This window comes from Danio rerio, chromosome 8 (assembly GCF_049306965.1).
Source record: "Danio rerio strain Tuebingen ecotype United States chromosome 8, GRCz12tu, whole genome shotgun sequence".
In the NCBI taxonomy this organism is placed as follows: Eukaryota; Metazoa; Chordata; class Actinopteri; order Cypriniformes; family Danionidae; genus Danio; species Danio rerio.
In genome coordinates, this window is record NC_133183.1 from 64,192,141 (window position 1) to 64,212,254 (window position 20,114).

At 42.9% G+C, this 20,114-nt stretch overlaps 1 protein-coding gene across 3 annotated transcripts; it reads left to right on the forward strand.

The window, feature by feature from the left end:
• Window positions 1–1,543: 1,543 nt before the first annotated feature.
• LOC110440027 (interleukin-17 receptor E) lies at window positions 1,544–19,674 on the forward strand. 3 transcript variants are annotated; one of them, XM_073911345.1, is made up of 17 exons: window positions 1,544–1,696; window positions 3,408–3,423; window positions 4,111–4,197; window positions 4,303–4,394; window positions 5,492–5,581; window positions 5,671–5,782; window positions 6,632–6,786; window positions 7,680–7,748; window positions 7,826–7,892; window positions 9,739–9,914; window positions 10,010–10,057; window positions 10,141–10,186; window positions 11,485–11,639; window positions 11,928–11,996; window positions 14,199–14,244; window positions 14,331–14,429; window positions 17,091–19,674. In XM_073911345.1, the coding sequence occupies exons 1-17, from the start codon at window positions 1,598–1,600 to the stop codon at window positions 17,882–17,884; spliced, it is 2,220 nt and encodes a 739-aa protein (XP_073767446.1). In that variant the 5' UTR covers window positions 1,544–1,597; the 3' UTR covers window positions 17,885–19,674. The 3 variants fall into 3 exon arrangements, with proteins under 3 accessions (XP_073767446.1, XP_073767447.1, XP_073767448.1); XM_073911346.1 differs by lacking the exons at window positions 1,544–1,696; window positions 3,408–3,423; window positions 4,111–4,197; ... (5 more) ...; window positions 7,826–7,892; window positions 9,739–9,914 and having other exon boundaries at window positions 10,141–10,271; window positions 10,397–11,639; XM_073911347.1 differs by lacking the exons at window positions 1,544–1,696; window positions 3,408–3,423; window positions 4,111–4,197; ... (7 more) ...; window positions 10,010–10,057; window positions 10,141–10,186 and adding an exon at window positions 10,601–10,747 and having other exon boundaries at window positions 11,116–11,639.
• Window positions 19,675–20,114: the final 440 nt, after the last annotated feature.

Genomic DNA, 20,114 nt, shown 5'->3' on the forward strand with positions numbered 1-20,114 from the left:
TATAGTGAATATAGTGTAGGGTTAATTAGTCTGCTGTCTGGAGTATAGCGGCTGTTTATGACTGACGTATCTGATCTAATAATATACTGATGTACACTTGCTTCCTGAACCCGTATCAGTTTGAGTTCTTGTTATTTGAGAGATTTTTCATTTCCTGGTGGACAATAACTGCAGAGACAGAAACACTGTAATTACCGTAAGCACATTTCCACATTATACATCAAAACCCAAACACTATAAAGTGATCAAAGCACTTAATACAGTTCCCTGCTAAAAAATCCAGCTTAAACCAGCCTAGGCTGGTTGGCTGGTTTTAGCTGGTCGACCAGGCTGGTTTTAGAGGGGTTTTGGCCACTTCCAGGCTGGTTTCCAGCCATTTCCAGCCTGGTCTTAGCTGGTCAGGCTGGAAAATGACCAGCTAAATCCAGCAAAAACCAGCTTGACCAGCCTGGTTTAAGCTGGACATAGCTGGTTTTGGCTGGGCTCCCAGGCTGCTAGGCTGGTCCAGCTGGTTTTAGCTGGTCATCTCCCAGCCTAACCAGCTAAGACCAGGCTGGAAATGGCTGGAAACCAGCCTGGAAGTGGCCAAAACCCCTCTAAAACCACCCTGGTTGACCAGCTAAAACCAGCCAACCAGCCTAGGCTGGTTTAAGCTGGATTTTTCAGCAGGGTTATCAATACCATCTGAATATTCTGGTGTAATATTTCTGACTACACTTGAAATCGGTGTATGTGTTAACACTAATCTGTGCCATTATATTAAGAGTACTTAGGAAGCACATTTGGGGAAAATACTTATACATAATGTGTTTATAACTATTACATTACTAATATCCAGCATGAAAACATACTATAGTAACATATAGTAAATATTACAGTGCCTTCAAACCATACTACAGTAAAGCACTTCAATCAGCTGTGGTGATTCTACAGTTACTATGGTAACAACAACTACAGTAATCAATCTGTTGCGGTGATTCTACAGTTGCTATGGTAACACAATAACTTAACTAATTGATCTGTTGTGGTGATTTTACAGTCGCTATGGTAACACAACAACTACAATAATCAATCTGCTGTGATGATTCTACAGTTGCTATGGTAACACAACAACTACAGGAAATGATCAGTCATGGTGATTCTACAGCTGCTACAGTAATATAAACAGATGACCTGTATAATAACTGTAATATATATTATAGTACAACACACCACAGTTTACTGCAGTAAACACTCGAGTACTCTACAGTATTAGTTTATCAGTTCACTATAGTTAACACTGCAGCATGCTGGAACATTCATAATCAAAGAACTGTAAATACTGTAGAGTAAAATGCACGTTACTATAGTATGGGTAAAACACTGTGCTCTATAAATCAGTGTAGTGTTTTCCCGCGTGTGCATGTTTTTGCCTGTATTTGGGTATTTTAAGGCGGAAGTGGGTGACCTTTTGATCGAGGCGGCGGATTCCGGAGTTTTGCGTCACTCTCGCGTTTCTCCTCCTCCTCCAGACTGAAGAGAGAGAGAGAGTGTATGAGTGTGTGTGTGGAGTCTTAGAGGTGCTCGAGTGTGTGTGTATGAGTGTGTGTGTTTCAGCATGTTCTCCGTCCCTCGGCTGCTGTTGCTGCTGCTGCTGCTGGAGATCTCCACGAGCTTGAGGAAGATCAGCCGACACAACGCGCTCAGAGTCCGACAGGTGACACACACACATACACAGCCATACAGGTGACACATACACACACACATACATACAATCAGCGCGGCCGCACATCTGAACACACCCTACACACACTCTCTCTCTCCTGGTATACACACTAAACAATACCATAGAGCACTTCATGATTTAATGTGGGAAATTGTAGAAGCCTATACCCATATAGAACTGTACTAGGTACTAATTTATAGTAAGTACTATAGTGTTTTGTACAATACTAAAGTACAAGTGTGTTAGTACACTGTACAGTAGCCATTTACAAATGTATTACGTACTGTAGTATACTTTAGTTTTTACTACAGCAAACTGTGGTGTATTGTAGTATGATATACCCTACAGCTGTAAAGCACTACAGCACTGGCTCATTTGTTTATATTACTGTAGTTGAAGTTACCATAGCAACTGTAGAATCACCACAACAGATCAATTAGTGTAGTTGTTGTGTTACCATAGCAACTGTAGAATCACCACTACAGATCAATTAGTGTAGTTGTTGTGTTACCGTAGCGACTGTAGAATCACCACAACAGATCAATTAGTGTACTTTACTGTAGCATGGTTAAAAAACACTACAGTATTTACTATAAACTATCATTTTTAATGTGGTATTTCAGGAGTATATTGTAGTATTCAGTTCATGTTACTGCTGTATACTCCAGTATATATATAGTAAGTTGATAAACTGTAGTAAATAATGCATTATACGTTAAAAGCCACTACATTAGAGTGTGGTATACAGTCTCGTTAGTATAGTATTTAATTATCTTCATTGCTGTGTCCTCTTTATTTGTGTGTGTGTGTGTTATACTCATGTGATTATAATACAGGTATAAGTGATGATGCGCTGGAGAGTGTTCGAGCTTCATTATTTCCAGTAATGTGTGGTGAACACTCCAGCGCTCTGCGTCATCATCGGTGTGCGCTGTGGAAAGAGCACATCAGATGTGTGTGATGTGGTCAGCGTTGTGTGTGTGTGTTCTTGTGATCGATTATTGCTGATTAAACTGAAAATACAGTGCGCTCATACAGTACTGAATAATGCGCACACACACACACACACGAGTTACACTCTCAGACACAATTCAGGAATGTGTGCAAAACAATGTGCGACACGGTGGCTCAGTGGTTAGCACTGTGGCCTCACAGCAAGAAGGTCTCTGGTTTGAGTCTCAGCTGGGTCAGTGTGTGTTTCTGTGTGGAGTTTGCATGTTCTCCCCGTGTTGGCGTGGGTTTCCTCCGGGTGCTCCGGTTTCCCCCACAGTCCAAACACATGCGCTATAGAGGAACTGATCCCTTTATGCATCAGGGGTCGACACAGCGGAATGAACCGCCACTATTCCAGCATGTGTTTTTCACAGCGGATGCCCTTCCAGCTGCAACCCAGTACTGGGAAACACCCATACACATATTCACACACACACACTTATACACTATGGCCAGTTCAGTTGATCAGTTCCCCTATAGCGCATGTGTTTGGACTGTGGGGGAAACCGGAGCACCCCCACGCCAACACGGGGAGAACATGCAAACTCCACACAGAAACACCAACTGACCCAGCCAAGACTCAAACCAGCGACCTTCTTGCTGTCAGGCGATTGTGCTACCCACTGCACCACCATGACGCCTTATTTTGATTATTATGTTCTGAAACACACTAACCCCTCTCTCTCTCTCTCTCTCTCTCTGTCTGCAGGAATGGAGTGATGTTGGTAAGTCGTTGCACAATCCCTCATTTCGCAATGTTTTCATTGTTTCGGCAGTCTTGAGTGTTTGACATGTCAACTGTAGATCTGTGAAAACACACGTCGTGCTGTCTTCATTGTGTGTGTGTGTGTGTGTACTCTGAACAGTCTCTGAGCGAGCTTCAGGTTTCAGTCAGCAGTTTCAGCGTTTAGTGCTACAGAAGAGTGTTCAGTATAATCAGGAGGAAGTTGACCTGGTGTTCAATATCTTTATGAAGAGTCTGTAATAACTGTAGTGACGAGCTGAACTATTAATACAGCTTTACAGCATCAGTGAGCTCTACAGAATAATCACACTTGTTGACTTTGAGCAGAGTCTTCATCAGATATTTGAGCTGAACTGAGCTGAAGACTCTGGATCTGCTCTACAGCTGATAATACAGTAAATGCATGTGCTTAATAAAGAGCGCAGTTTCTGCAGGACGTGTCGTTTCTCTGGTTCACTGTTACTGTAGGAGTTGGTGAGGTGCTGGGGTGTTTTCTGATGTCAGTCACTCATCAGATCTGCTGTTGTGTTTCTGTTCAGCTGATCCTGCATCAGTCACTCTCTTATTTATATCAGCACTTTGGATCATTTCACACTGATTCTAAACACTGCTGATATTCACTGTATCGTGGCTGCGTGTTTGTGATGTGTGTGTGTGTGTTGAACAGTTGCTGATCTCCCTGAGCTGCAGCTGCAGACGGTCCTCTTGGATCAGGAGGTGTGTGTTCGTGTTCGACTCTCCATCAGGCCTCTCTGTACGTACAGCATCATATTTATATTCATATTCATCATCTACATCACTCTTCATCTTCACTTGTTCTTCACTCTTTCATCCACCGCTCCTGTGTTCTTCTCCGTAGTGTCCAATGAAACACTGGAGATCATCTTCAATAACTCTGAGATGGAGACATTAGACACACTGACCATCAGGAGAAAAAACACACTGCTCTTGGTATGTCTGACCATAACATAACACTAACATAACCATAACATTAAAATAACAATGACGTAACACTAACACAACAATATCATAACATAACACTAAAATAACAATGACATAACCATAACAATAACAATAACACTAAAATAATGACAATAACATAACACTATCACAACACTAACATATCCATAACAATAACATAACACTAACATAAGAATAACATTACAATAACATCCATAACAATAACATAACATAACACTAACATAAGAATAACATTACAATAACATATCCATAACATTAAAATAACAATGACATAACCATAACAATAACATAACCATAACAATAACATAACATGACACTAAAATAACTGTAACATAACACTTAACATTACAATAACATAACTATAACCATAAGAATAACAATAACACTAAAATAATAACAATAACATAACACTAACACAACACTAACATATCCATAACAATAACATAACATAAGAATAACATTACAATAACATATCCATAACATAACATAACACTAACATAAGAATAACATTACAATAACATATTCATAACATATCATGACAATAACATAATCATATCATAACACTATAATAATCCTAATATAATACTAAAATAACCATTACGCTAACGCTAATCTAACACTAGCATTAGCATAGCCCAGTGTTTAGCATGGTAAAGCTGGTTCTGAGCCTGGATTGTAAATCTGTCACTCCTTCACGGTCACAGTTGTGTCCAGAGCTGTGCTTCATACAGTCGCACTCTCCAGCTGTTTCACTTCATGTGTGTTTGCTGGTGTGTTTGTCAAGACTGCATAAACGTCACGCTCCATCTGTTCAACATTTGCATCATATATGGGTTAGTGTTAGCTGCTCAGAGTTATTATTTAACTACAGCTGAAATCATAAAGCTCAGTCATGCTGCTGCTCCCTGGGCTGATTAATGAGCACTCCATGAGTCAGGAGCATGGTTTAACATCTCAAGATCACAAGTAAAAACATAGTAAAACATAGTTAGTCTTGAGGTATACAATTGATTCATACAGTTAATTCTGTGTGTGTGTGTGTGTGTGTGTGTTTTCTCCTCCTCCAGTGGAACAGCAGTGCTGGTGATCAGTTTTTTCAGCCGTACAGAACTAAACTCCAGATGAATGAAGCGAGCGCAGAGTCACAGCAGGCCTTCGTAAGTGATCGTCTGTGTGTGTGTGTGTGTGTGTGTGTGTGTGTGTGCAGTGTTTTTGACCCTGTTTCTGTCTCTCTGTCGTCTTCTAGTGGATCCTGCGCTATAACTGTTTCTCAGCTCAGTCTGGATCTGTTGTCTCAGTCTCTGCTCACAGAAATGACCAGCCACTCATCACAGCATCCCACACCGTCCAGCACACAGGTGTCCATCTGTCTGTCTGTGTGTGTGTGTGTGTGTGTTTGTGTGTCCTTTTTCTTTAAACTGGAATGATAAACAACTAATTTAGTATAATTTACAGTAAACTAAATCCATTGTTAATATAAAATAGTGCAAAACTCTTAAATATGAATGAGAACATTTGATTCTGTTACTAATTGTTGTTTAATTTATTGTAAAATTTTCAACCAATAACAGCATCGATGACAGCAGAGATGAGAATAACAGAGTCGACGGTAACAGAGTTGACGAGTAATAGAGTCAACTAGTAATTGAGTCGATGGTATCAGAGTTGACAATAACAGTCGACGGTATCAGAGTTGACGATGACAGAGTCAACTGTAACAGAGTTGACAATAATAGAGTTGAGGGTAACAGAGTTGACAAGAACCGAGTCAACGATAACAGAGTTGACGATAACAGAGTAGACGGTAATAGAGTCGAGGGTATCAGAGTTGATATTAACAGAGTTGACAATAACAGAGTCGACGGTAACATAATTGACGGTAACAGAGTCGAGGGTATCAGAGTTGACGATAACAGAGTCTACGGTAACATAATCAACGGTAACAAGGTCGACGGTAACAGAGTCGAGGGTTACAGATTCGACTGTATCAGAGTTGACGATAACAGAGTCGACGGTAACAGAGTTGACGATAACAGAGTCGATGGTAACAGAGTCGATGATAGCAGAGTCGACGATAATAGAGTCGATGGTAACAGTGTCGACGGTAACAGAGTCGACGGTAACAGAGTCAATGGTATCAGAGTTGATGATAACAGAGTTGAAATCTAGAATCACCCCCTGACTGACTGTGTGTGTGTGTGTTTCAGCAAAGCCTGAGGAACCTGTTCCTGAAGCCAGAATCACAGTGGATGAGCAGGAGAAACGCTTCAGTCTTCTGATGAAAACACAGCAGATCACCAAGATCAGCCTGTGCTACAAACACTCCTCTGCTGAGTGTGTCGAGATAAAACACCACGGCCAGGTAAACAACACACACACACACACACACGCGCACACACACACCTGAGCTTCAGAACCACTGTACACTAGCTGAGATTAACCACTGTTAGAACCACTGCAGAACACGGTAACACGCTACTTGAAGATGTGTTCATAAGACTGTCACGAACCCGTCATAATCATGTCATGCATGTGAATTTATTTTACGCATGTTTATAGCTACTCTTATTAGCTGTTATTCACTCAGTTGTAACCTGCCGTTACCAAGACAAAAAACGATCATAAATCTGTCATAAACATGATCATCGTGAGGCATTATGAATATGTCATGATTATAAAGGGCTCATGACAGTCTTACGAACACCCCTTCAAGTAAAGAGTCACCAACAACACCTTCACTGCTGCTGAGGGGAAACACAGTGAACATTGCCGGCTGCTTCAGCGGTGGTCTGGCTCATTTTAAGGTCGCTGAATGCTGTAGAGGTTTGGGTTGTTGTGAAGGTTAAGGTTAGTGAAAGGTTTTGTCATATGGGTCATTTGAAAGGTTAAAGGTTAATGAGAATGTTTAGTGGTTTGGGCACGTTTAAGGAGAAACTACTGTACACTTTCACTCTGCATACACATATGCGTATGATCTTTATTAAGCTCGGCTAACATTAGCCAATGCAGCTGTTCAGATCGGCTCACATAGTTGCATTAAGAGGAATAAAAGCAGCAGCAGGGGTTAATTGTTAATTGTAATTTTTATATTAAGCAGTCTATCGTGTAATGTCTAAACCTGAAAGCCCAGAGTGTCCGGTGTTAGTGCTTTATGATGGTCCGCTACGCTCTCTCTCATGCTGTGTTGATGTATTTGATGAGGAATTGATGAGTGAATATTGTTCTGAGAGATATCTGCCTGTGTTTGTGTTTCAGGTTGATCCACAGGAGCGTCCAACGCTGAACCTGAGCTTCCCTCACCTGGTGCCGTGTGTGTGTGTTCAGGTCTGCATCACTTCACTCTGAGTGTGTGTGTGTGTGTGTCTTAGAAACACATGACATCAGCATTATTCTGTTTACAGCTGTGGTTTACTGGAACTGATGTCAAACGAAAAACTGAGTGTCCCTTAAAAGACAGGATCCTGCCACGTGAGTCACGTTTCTGCATCTGTGTGTGTGCGTACAGTACCTTGTGTACCAAATGTCCCCACAAATATAGCAAAACCAGTAGATTATTTATCATTTTTGAGATTCTGACTCATAAATCAGTGTTTACTGCGAGGGTTGAGGAGAAAATATACAGTCTCCAGTGTGTGTGTGTTTGTGAGAGAGAGTGTGTGTGTGTTTGTGTGAGAGAGTGTGTGTGTTGCTGTAACTCCTCTGTGGACACTCCTCAGTAAGTCTGGAGGATTGATCCCTCACAGTGTTTACAGACGTTAGTGTGTGATCATATAAAGAATTGATCCACACACAGTTCCCAGAAGTCTTTAACTCTGAAGTCAGATGTGCTGCTGCAACGTTTGAGATGAGTCTGATCAAAACATCCTGCATGATGCAGCTCTACATGTTAGTGTTGTTGAGATTATTGACACTCCACCAGAGACTAATGCAACCTGTTGGATTAAAACACACGTCACCGCGTGAACTTGTGTGTTTATCTCTCTCTGTCTTCTGATTATATAATATAATACAGTTCTTCTGGGCAGGTTGGGCTTTGGTGAGCACAGAAACCCTCCTAAAGCCTCAGCGGGTGTTTGATTGGGCTGAAGTGAAACTCTGCGGTTCCCTGAGCTGTGTATTTGAGCTCCTGCTGCCATCTGCTGCTGGTTTCAGTGTAACAGCTGAAAATGCTGATGAAGGGAGAGTTCAGTCAACAGTGATCATTTACTCACTATTTATTTTCCCTTTCTTCTGTTGAACACCAAAGAAGATATTTAGAAGAATGCTGAAAACCTGTAACCATTGACTTCCTTAGTAGGAAAAACAAATAGTGTGAAAGTCAATGGTGACCGGTTTCCAGCATTCTTCAAAATATCTTCCTTAGTGTTCAACAGAAAAAAGGAAATCATAAATGTTTGGAACAAGTAAACGGCGAGTAAACCATGACAGAATTGGCATTTTGGGTGATATTTTGGACAAAAATGAAAAGAAAGAGCCTGAAACAGGTTTGGAGGATGAGTTGATGATGACAGGTCTTTAATTTCTGGGTGAAATGATCCTTTAATATGCAGTCTTCAGTATACAACAGGCCAAACCAGCTCTGAAACACAGTCAGCATGCAAAATTATGTGTCTTAATTTAGCACATTTAATCTAATTAATCTATAATTTTAAATTAAACACTTGCCCAAATGATAGATTCTAATGATTACGTGTGTTTTTCTTAAGGGAAAGCATAGTGTGCAGAATTGTTCACCCCCCTGTGCAATATTTATTTTTCATCCAGTATTTTCCAAATGATGCTGAAGAGATTGAGGAAATGTTCTCAGTATTCTGGAGAAAGTCTGATTTGTTTTATTTCAGCTACAATAAAAGCAGATTTTAATAGTTTTAAAAGTCATGTTAAGCTCAATATTATTGGCCCCTTCAGCAATATTAGTGTTGGATTGTCTCCAGAACAAACCACTGTTATACAATGACTTGCCTAATTACTCTAACTTTACCCTAATTACCCTAGTGAAGCCTTTACATGTCACTGTAAGCTGAACACTAGTGTCTTGAAGAATATCTAGTCTAATATTATGTGCTGTCATCATGGAGAAGAGGAAATAAATCAGTTATTAGAGATGAGTTATTAACACTGTTATGATCACAAATGTGCTGGAGAAATCTGAAATAAAAAGTAAAAGAATTCTAATTGAACAGGATGGTGAAGAGTACATTCTCCCCAAACTCCACAGAATATCCCAGTATATAGTATAGCCAGATAACTGTGTGTGTGTGTGTGTGTGTGTGTGTGTGTGTGTGTGTGTGTGTGTGTGTGTGTGTGTGTGCAGATGGAGGTGATGTCCTGTCCTCCAGTTCTGTTGAACTCTATGGCTCTGTTCTGCTTTGGAAGCCTCTCTGTCCCTCTGACCAATCCGATCCCTCCATCTCCCTCTGCTGGCGAATCAATGCCCAGGACCCTCACTGTGTCCCCGCCCCCAACGGCACCCTTCAGGGGTCAAACCTGGTGTGTTTAGATGATCATCTTCATCATCATCATCAGTGCATTTCATACAGAATCTGCTGCTTGAATTTCATGCTTATTTTGATTTTTTTCATCAGGAGTATGATGTGTCGGCAGTGGACAAACACCCTCAGATGTGTGTGCAGGTCAGACTCACACACACACACACACACACAGTAATGCGTGACTCAAAGCTATTTGTGTTTCTCATGCGTCTGCATGTTTTCAGGTTTCTCTGAACAGCAGTCGGCGGCTCTTCTGTCCATTCCAGTCAGGTGAGCGTGTGGAGATGCTGTCCTCCTGTCTCTGATGTGTGTCTGCTGTCTCTAATGTGTCTCTGGTGTCTCCAACGTGTCTCTGGTGTGTCTCTGATGTCTCTAATGTGTCTTTGATGACTCTCAGATGTCTCTAATTTGTCTCTGGAGTCTCCAGTGTGTCCCTGGTGTGTCTCTGATGTCTCTTAATGTGTCTCTGCTGATTCCAAGGTGTCTCTGTTGTGCCCCCGATGTCTCTATGGGTCCCTGATGACTCTCTGATGTCTCTCAAGTCTCTCTGATGTCTCTAATATGTCTTTGGTTTCACCAAATTATCTCTGGTGTATCTTCTGTGTCTCCAATGGACTCTCCGATGTCTCTTATGTCAAATGTGTCTCCAACATGTCTCTGGTGTGTCTCCAATGTCTCTAATGTGTCTCTGATGACTCTTTGATGTCTCTAATGTGTCTCTGGTGTCTCAAATGTGTCTGTGGTATGTCTCCAATGATGACTCTCTGATATCTCTCATGTCTCTCTGGTGTCTCCAACGTGTCTATGGTGTGTCTCCAATGTCTCTAATGGGTCTCTGATGACTCTCTGGTGTCGCCAACGTGTCTCTGGTGTCTCAAATGATGACTCTCTGATGTCTCTCATGTCTCTCTGATGTCTCTAATGTGTCTCTGGTGTCTCCAACGTGTCTCTGGTGTGTCTTTGATGTCTTTAATGGACTCTCTGATGTCTCTTTTGTCTCTAATGTGTCTCTGATGTCTTCAATGTGTCCCTGGTTTGTCTCCCATGTCTCTAATGAGTCTCTGATGACTCTAACGTGTCTCTGGTGTGTCTTCGATGTCTTTAATGGACTCTCCAATGTCTCTTTTGTCTCTAATGTGTCTCTGGTGTCTCCAACGTGTCTCTGGTGTGTCTCCGATGTCTCTTTTGTCTCTAATGAGTCTCTGATGACTCTAACGTGTCTCTGGTGTGTCTTCGATGTCTTTAATGGACTCTCCGATGTCTCTTTTGTCTCTAATGTGTCTCTGATGTCTTCAACGTGTCCCTGGTGGGTCTCTGATGACTCTCTGACGTCTCTCATGTCTCTCTGATATCTCTGATATTTATCTGGTGTCTCTGACGTGTCTCTGATGTCTCGATTGTGTCTGGGTTGCGTCTGTGTCCTCATGTCTGCATCTGTGATGTGTCTGATGTTTCTGAAATGTCTCTGATGTCTCGGTTATGTCTCTTGTCCTCATGTCTCCATCTGTGATTTGTCTCTGATGTCTCTATTGTGTCTCGGTTGTGTCTCTGTCCGTGTGTGTCTCCAGAGGGCCGCTCTGAGTGGTCCGTGATGCTGGTTTCGGGGTCTCTGCATCTGCATCTGCAGCTGAAGACTAACACTGATGCTAATTTCTCCGCTCAGCTGTGCCACAGAGATGGAGACATGTGTGCATCCATAGGACCAGTCGTCTCCCGCACAGTGGTCAGTGGTGCTTTTCTGGACCTGGGGGCTTTGTTTAGAGTGTGCACACATCAATGGATTGGACATGGGTTTTATCAGACACACGGTTCAGTTCATAAATAACTCTAAAATGTTGATAGAGCCACATTAGCATACACATTAAAACACAACCACTGATTCAGTTGGTGTGTGTGTGTGTGTGTGTGTGTGTGTGTGTGTGTGTGTGTGTGTTTAAGAGTACACATCGAGATAAGAAACTGTGTTAGGCGCATACAGAAATCTGAGTATTGTGCATGTTCCTCTGTGCAGACAGGAGGCGCTGTAGAGTCACAGATCAGTGTTTCCCTGCCCTTCCTCTCCTCTGGACTCTGTGTGCAGGTAATGCTGTCTGCGTCTCACACTCACACTGAAGGATGTGTTCCTCCACATGCACGTTATGCAGTGTACACTACTGTTCACAAGCTTTCTTTTTAAACACATTACCTCTTTTATTCAGACAGTATATGAGACAGTATATACTGTTCATGCAGACATTAGTGGAGTTACAATAGTATCTGTATCAAATAATGTGTTTCCTGTATTACTCCTCTAATGAGTTCAGCTTTAGACTTTCACAAACACTGAGAAACCCTCCCTGATCTTCTCAACTGTAGTGTACTAGTGTTTTCATCTGATAGTGCACTAGAGTTCTAATATTCAAGTGCTGTAGTGTTCTATTCTAGTGTTCTATTGTCCTAGTGCACTAGTGTTCCAGTGTTCTAGTATTCAAGTGCTGTAGTGTTCTGTTCTAGTGTCCTAGTGCACTAGTGTTCCAGTGTTCTAGTATCCAAGTGCTGTAGTGTTCTGTTCTAGTGTTCTAGTGTCCTAGTGCACTAGTGTTCCAGTGTTCTAGTATCCAAGTGCTGTAGTGTTCTGTTCTAGTGTTCTATTGTCCTAGTGCACTAGTGTTCCAGTGTTCTAGTATTCAAGTGCTGTAGTGTTCTGTTCTAGTGTTCTAGTGTCCTAGTGCACTAGTGTTCCAGTGTTCTAGTATTCAAGTGCTGTAGTGTTCTGTTCTAGTGTTCTAGTGTCCTAGTGCACTAGTGTTCCAGTGTTCTAGTATTCAAGTGCTGTAGTGTTCTGTTCTAGTGTTCTAGTGTCCTAGTGCACTAGTGTTCCAGTGTTCTAGTATTCAAGTGCTGTAGTGTTCTGTTCTAGTGTTCTAGTGTCCTAGTGCACTAGTGTTCCAGTGTTCTAGTTTTCAAGTGCTGTAGTGTTCTATTCTAGTGTTCTAGTGTCCTAGTGCACTAGTGTTCCAGTGTTCTAGTATTCAAGTGCTGTAGTGTTCTGTTCTAGTGTTCTAGTGTCCTAGTGCACTAGTGTTCCAGTGTTCTAGTATTCAAGTGCTGTAGTGTTCTGTTCTAGTGTTCTAGTGTCCTAGTGCACTAGTGTTCCAGTGTTCTAGTATTCAAGTGCTGTAGTGTTCTGTTCTAGTGTTCTAGTGTCCTAGTGCACTAGTGTTCCAGTGTTCTAGTATTCAAGTGCTGTAGTGTTCTATTCTAGTGTTCTAGTGTCCTAGTGCACTAGTGTTCCAGTGTTCTAGTTTTCAAGTGCTGTAGTGTTCTATTCTAGTGTTCTAGTGTCCTAGTGCACTAGTGTTCCAGTGTTCTAGTATTCAAGTGCTGTAGTGTTCTATTCTAGTGTTCTATTGTCCTAGTGCACTAGTGTTCCAGTGTTCTAGTTTTCAAGTGCTGTAGTGTTCTATTCTAGTGTTCTAGTGTCCTAGTGCACTAGTGTTCCAGTGTTCTAGTTTTCAAGTGCTGTAGTGTTCTATTCTAGTGTTCTAGTGTCCTAGTGCACTAGTGTTCCAGTGTTCTAGTATTCAAGTGCTGTAGTGTTCTATTCTAGTGTTCTATTGTCCTAGTGCACTAGTGTTCCAGTGTTCTAGTTTTCAAGTGCTGTAGTGTTCTATTCTAGTGTTCTAGTGTCCTAGTGCACTAGTGTTCCAGTGTTCTAGTATTCAAGTGCTGTAGTGTTCTGTTCTAGTGTTCTATTGTCCTAGTGCACTAGTGTTCCAGTGTTCTAGTATTCAAGTGCCGTAGTGTTCTGTTCTGGTGTTCTATTGTCCTAGTGCACTAGTGTTTCAGTGTTCTAGTATTCAAGTGCCGTAGTGTTCTGTTCTGGTGTTCTATTGTCCCAGTGCACTAGTGTTCCAGTGTTCTAGTATTCAAGTGTAGAAGTGTTCTGTTCTGTTCTAGGGTTCTATTGTTCTAGTGTACTAGTGTTCCAGTATTCAAGTGTAGTAATGTTCTGTACTAGTGTTCTAGTGTGCTAGGGTTCCTGTGTTTGTTATATTTTGTTAGTGTTTTGTTTTAGTTTTCTAGTGTGTTAGTGTTCTATTGTCCTAGTGTACTGTTGCTCTAGTGCTCTAGTGTGCTAGTGGTCTAGTGTTGTGCTGTGTTCTTGTGTTCTTATGTGTGAGAGCGTGATCTCTCATTTGGTCATGTCTCTGTGTGTGTGTGTGTGTGCGTGTGTGTGTGTGTGTGTGTGTGTGTGTGTGTGTGTGTGCGTGCGTGCGTGCGTGCGTGTGTGTGTGTGTAGGTTTGGCGTGTGGATCTTCATGGCCGGCGCATCATCTGTCCTGACTGTAAGTACTGTAAAATGATCACCCACCCACACACACACACACACACACACACACACTCTCTCTAACTCAGACTCTGTGTGTTTCAGTGGTGCACCGGCGCTGGGGTCTTCTGCTGGGCTCTGCTGTGGTTCTGCTGCTGCTGATGTTCTGTGTTACACTCCACCTGCTGGACAGGAGCAGCTCAGGTCAGACAGTCTACAGCTGAAAGTGTGTGTGTGTGTGTGTGTGTGTGTGTGTGTGTGTGTGCATGCATGCATGTCTATGTGTGTTGAACACTAAAGCAGATATTTAGTAGAATGTTGTAAACCTGTAACCATTGACTTTGTATGTGTTTTTCCTACTATGGCAGTCAATGGTTACAGCTTTCCAGCATTCTTCAAAACATCTTCTTTAGTGTTGAACAGAAGAAAGACACTCCGGAAGGTTTGGACGTGTTTGTGAGAGTAAACGGTGAGGACACTCGTGTTTGTTGTGCTCTGATGTCAGCAGTGTTTGCTGAACTCTTCAAAGGAACAGCGCCAGTGTTGATCTTCAGTGTGTTCAGCAGAAGACACACACAGACAACAAACTGATAAAGACAGAGATACAAACACAGACCGTCTCTGACTGTCACTAACAACTGAAAACAGTTATACACACATCTATATCTGTATATGACTGAGGTGAAGCTCATCAAACAGCCACTGGAGCAGACGGTTAGTTCAGGTGTCCACCGAAGCGTTTCTACCTGGGGCAAGCTCATGGGGAAGAGGTGGAGCTACTGATAAAGAATGGAAGTGTGCTGATAAAGGGGAGGAGCTGCTAATAGAGGGGAGGTGTTACTTATGAAAGGGTGAAGCTGATGAAGGGGAGGAGTTACGGATTAAGGGGAGGAGCTGGTGGTGAAGAGGATAAAGAAGGGAGGGGAGGAATTACTGATGAAGGGGATGAGCTACTGATAAAGGGGAGGAGCTGGTGTGAAGGGGTGGGGCTGCTGAAGAACAGATGAGTTACTGATGAAAGGGTGGAGCTTCTGGTGAAAGCGAGGAGCTACTGGTTAATAAGGGAGGGGTTATTGATGAACGGCAGGTGGTGGTGGTGAAGGGGTGGAGCTGCTGAAGAAGGGAGGAGTTACTGCCTAATAAGGGAGGATTTATTGATGAAGGGGAGGAGCTCAGGGTGATGGGGTGGAGCTACTGATAAAGAAGGTAGGGGTGCTGAAGAACGAAGGGAGGAGCTGCTGATAAAGTGGTGGTGTTTTAAAAGGGTGGAGCTGATGAAAGGGAGGAGCTGCTGATGAAAGGGAGGAGCTGATGGTAAAGGGGTGGAGCTGCTGAAGAAGAGAGAAATTACTTATTGAAGCATAGGAGCTGGAGGAGATTAGAGGAGCTGGTTAAGAGGCGGAGCTACTGCTAAAGAAGGGAGGAGTTACTTATGAAAGGGTGGAGATGCTGGTAAATGGGAGGAGTTGCTGACAAAGAGGAGGAGCTGGCGGTGAGGGGGGCTGCTGATTAAAGGGAAGGAGTTACATATGAAAGGGTGGAGCTGCTGAAAAAGGAAAGAGATACTGATAAAGAGGAGGGGCTGGTGGTGAGGGGGAGGAGCTAATGATGAAGATGGGAGGGGTTATGAAAGGGTGGAGCTGCTGGTGAACCAGGAAAGTTAATGATAAAGAGGAGGAGCTGATGGTAAAGGGGTGGAGCTAATGATAAAGATAGGAGGGGTAAAGAGTGTAGCTGCTGGTGAACGGGAGGAGTTACTGATAAAGAGGAGGAGCTGGTGAAGGTGTTGATCTACTGAAGAATGAAGGAGTCACTGATGAAGGGGAGGAGCTGCTGATAAAGGGGAGGAGCTGGTGGTGAAGGGGTGGGGCTGCTGAAGAACGTATGAGTTACTGATGAATAAGGGAGGAGTTACTGGTGAAAGGGTGGAGCTTCTGGTGAATGCGAGGAGCTACTGATAAAGAAGGGAGGAGTTACTGATAAAAGGGCGGAGCTTCTGGTGAGTAGGAGGAATGACTAATAAAGAGGAGGAGCTGGTAGTGAAGGAAGGAGTTACTAATGAATAAGGGAGGGGTTACTGATGAAGAGGAGGAGCTGCTTATAAAGAGGAAGGGTTACTCAGGAAAGGGTGGAGCTGTGGGTGAACCGGAGGAGTTACTAATAAAGGGGAGGAGCTGCTGAAGAAGGGAGGGGTTACTGACGAATAAGGGAGGAATTACTGATGAAAGGGTGGAGCCTCTGGTGAAGGGGAGGAGCTACTGATTAAAAAGGAGGAGTTACTAAGGAAAGGGAGGAGAAGCTGGTGAATAGGAGGAGTTGCTGATAAAGAGGAGGAGCTGGAGACTGCTGAAGAAGGGAGGAATTACTGAAGAATAAGGGAGGGGTTACTGATGAAGGGGAGGGGCTGCTGATAAAGAGGAGTGGTTTCTTATGGTAAGGCTGGAGCTGATGGTGAATGGGTGGAGTTGCTGCTTTATAAGGGAGGAGTTACAGATGAAGGGGGGATGAATTATTACTTTAATCATTTTAAATTATGCAGGCAAAATAACTTATGAAGGATAATTATTGCTCGCATAATTTAAAATAAATTAATCCTCAGCCAGACGGCCTCCTGTCTCCAGATGGTGATAGCGCTCGTGTTCATGACTGGCCCTGTTCAATAGCTTAGTCTTTAATTACACTCATTTGGCTCCTGTTAACCACCGGCTGGGAAATGCTTTTCATGTCTGTTGTTGTTTAAGGTGGGATGACAGTAAACTCACGGTTCAGTGTGTGTCTGATGTGTCTGATGTGTCTGTGTGGATGATCAGTGTTAGCCAGAGTCAGTATAGTAATGCTGCTGTGCTGTGTGTGGTCTCTCTGCAGCGCTGCGCGGGTCCGAGCGCCGGCCGCTGCTGCTGGTCTGCTCCTCCAGTGATGCGCAGCATGTCTCCGCCGTCTGCAGTTTAGCCTCCGGCCTGCAGGGGGAGCTGTGCATGGATGTAAGGCTGGCGCAGTGGGCGCAGTGCTGTCAGCGGTCGTCTTTGGCTCAGCTGGGACCCGTCCCGTGGCTGTACGGCCAGACCCAGAGCGTGCAGAGAGCCGGCGGGCTGGTGCTGATCGTCTGGAGCCCTGAAGCCCAGCAGGAGTACCACAGATGGAGGAGGAACTCTGCAGAAGAAAAGAAACCGGCAGAGGCGACCTCCATCACGGCTCCAGAGGCGTCCTCCATTACGGCTCCGGTGTTCAGAGCGGCGCTGTCCTGTCTGTGGACGGGGATACACAGTGATGGACGTGGACGGGGATTTGGATTGGTTTGCTTTCAGACTCTTGATAGCAACAGCTGCATCCCGAAGCCGCTGCGCTGTGTGCCAAAGTTCTGCCTCCCGAAGGATCTGCCCGGTTTGATCCACCAGCTGAGCGCTGCAGGGGACGGAGCCAGGCGGTGCTGGACCCGTCTGCTGTCCAAGGTGCTGTCCTTTTCTGCATCACGAAAACTGGCTCCGAGACTAGAGGCGGCGCTGTCAGTGCGGGACCCGCTCATCCCCCAGACCCCACAGGGGAGAGTCCGCAGAGCAAACACACGCAGGAAACACAGACGCAGGAGCAGAGCTGGATCTGTGTGTTCATGCCAGAAGCAGAGCTCAGAGTCAAACCCTGCACCACATCTCACACCATAGAGCCTGCGCTTACAACCAACAAGGACATGATCCAGAGGACATTATCCTCACTGTCCTGCCTGAAACACATGATCCCTGACCCATGGCACTCGTGAGCGTGCACACATCTGGACGGGAACTGTACTTGTAGTCTAAATGTGCAATGGTCATGTGATCAGGGCTTGACAAATCAGGGAACGATATGCAGTAGTCCAGAAGACCAATCAGAGAGTGACTGTGGATAGCCACGCCTCCACTTTAAGTGTTGTCCTGCAGATTCTACCTCCAACCCTCATCAAACACACCTGAACAAGCTGATCAAGCTCTTACTAGGTAGACTTGAAACACCCGGGCAGGTGTGCTGAGGCAGGTTGGAGCTAAACCCTGCAGGCCACCGGACCTCCAGGAATGAGATGAGGGTGACAGGGGGTGACCCCTGTTATATATTATGGACGTCTGTGATTTCAGACACAGCAGAGTTTCTCATCAAATCTTCTGACCAATCAGATGCTCTCTAGTGTCTGATATACCCCGCCCCCTTCTTCTCATTGGCTGTTCATTTGATGCTCTTGAGCTCAACCACTGTCACAGGCAGAGCTGTGAGAAAAACAACATTAGCTATTGGCTGATTTTTTTATAAAGGGGAGGAGCTACTATATGCCCCGCCCTCTTTTCATGTTTCAGTTGAGATTACCTCAAACATGCGATACAAATGCACATTTCAGAGCACTTCACTGGAGCTTTAAGGTACTGACTGACCTTCCACAGCAAGCAGCTCCTCCACATTTCTCAGGTGTGCCGTTTATTTAATATGTGACGTGCCTCAGACGGTGTTACTCACTCATTTGCAGTATTTTTTGGGTTGCCAGGTATGCATTCCACTAATGTCCACTAAGAAATGAGTCTGCTCACATTTTGTGCATGTGAAAAAAAACATTTTGAGCACATTATGAATGTGTCTCTAAATAAAACTAAACCCACAACTTTTTTTTTTTCACAAAGTTTTTTTTTTGCCACAACCGCATTTCTCAGAGAGCCTAATTGTACAGGAGAACTGCAACTCTGGCAACATGATTTCCTAGTTTGTACATTGAAGGCCTGAAGGAAATGAAAAGCCTCTCTTCTGTTCTCTGATAGGTGAAAACAATGAATATATGCTAAAGAAGAGGCTTCATCTGTCCGAAATACAGAACTTAATTAAGCAATGTTTGGAAATTCAAAATGGAAAACAGGAAAAAATTAAAACAGAAGTTTTCTTGTGGTGTTTTTGCAGCTTTCTCACAGTGTTTGAGTGTTTGTGTTGTTCGTCCTCTTACTGTTTTCATTGCACTGCGAACATGCTTTCCTTACTTACAGTTTAAGTGAGATTTTCCTTCAAATTAACTTAAATTAAGCTGAGTTTTTCCTTAAAACTAGCTCAACATTCTGCTAGTGGGGTCATTAAAATGCTTTAGTTTTGAAATCAGGCAATGTTACGATTATTAGCCTACTTTAACTTTGACTCATCATTTTTTAAATGTTTGCTTGTCCAGGAAATGCTTCTTGAGTTAATAATTTTTACATACTTGGACTAGAAACAAAACAAAAATCTCTCAGTAAGAACAGCTTGTCTTGCAGTGTGTGTGAGATGTGTGACTTGTTTGTTGCTGGATGATTGCATGTGAAATTATTTAATAATGTTAAAAGCATTCATAAGCACTCCTGTAAATAGTCTTCTGAAGGCAGCTTTAAACACATATGCTGGCTGTAAAAATGTGAATATATTTGAACATTATATTTTTGTACGTGTAAATAAACGGATCTAACATCCATCGTCCGCTTGTTTTAATCAGACCGCTGCTGTTTTCTGCCTGTCCTTGTAAAACACCAATGATGTAAAGCAGGCTTCATGTGGTCACTTTGATGTCATGTTATCTTTCTTTCCTCAACAGTTTGACCAACAGTAAAATGTATGCAAATGACTCTGTGTAGCGGGATAAGCATGTTTACGAGTTTTACAAAGTATCCCAGGTAATCCAGCAGTGATCTCTCACTGCACATAGAAAAAAGGTTTTCTTATTTTAAGTTTTTTCTTGTTTCCAGGGCAAATAGCGAAAAATTCAAGCCAAAAATAAATAAATAAATAAATAAAATTATATATATATATATATATATATATATATATATATATATATATATATATATATATATATATATATATATATACACACATAATTATTTATAGTCTTGTTTACAGAAATGAGTCAAAATG

Coding starts and splice junctions, on each gene's coding strand:
- LOC110440027 (XM_073911345.1), top strand. CDS start 1,598: ATGTTCTCCGTCCCTCGGCTGCTGTTGCTGCTGCTGCTGCTGGAGATC. Junction 4,395..5,491: donor GAAAAAACACACTGCTCTTG/GTATGTCTGACC, acceptor CTCCTCCTCCAG/TGGAACAGCAGTGCTGGTGA. Junction 10,058..10,140: donor ACCCTCAGATGTGTGTGCAG/GTCAGACTCACA, acceptor GCATGTTTTCAG/GTTTCTCTGAACAGCAGTCG.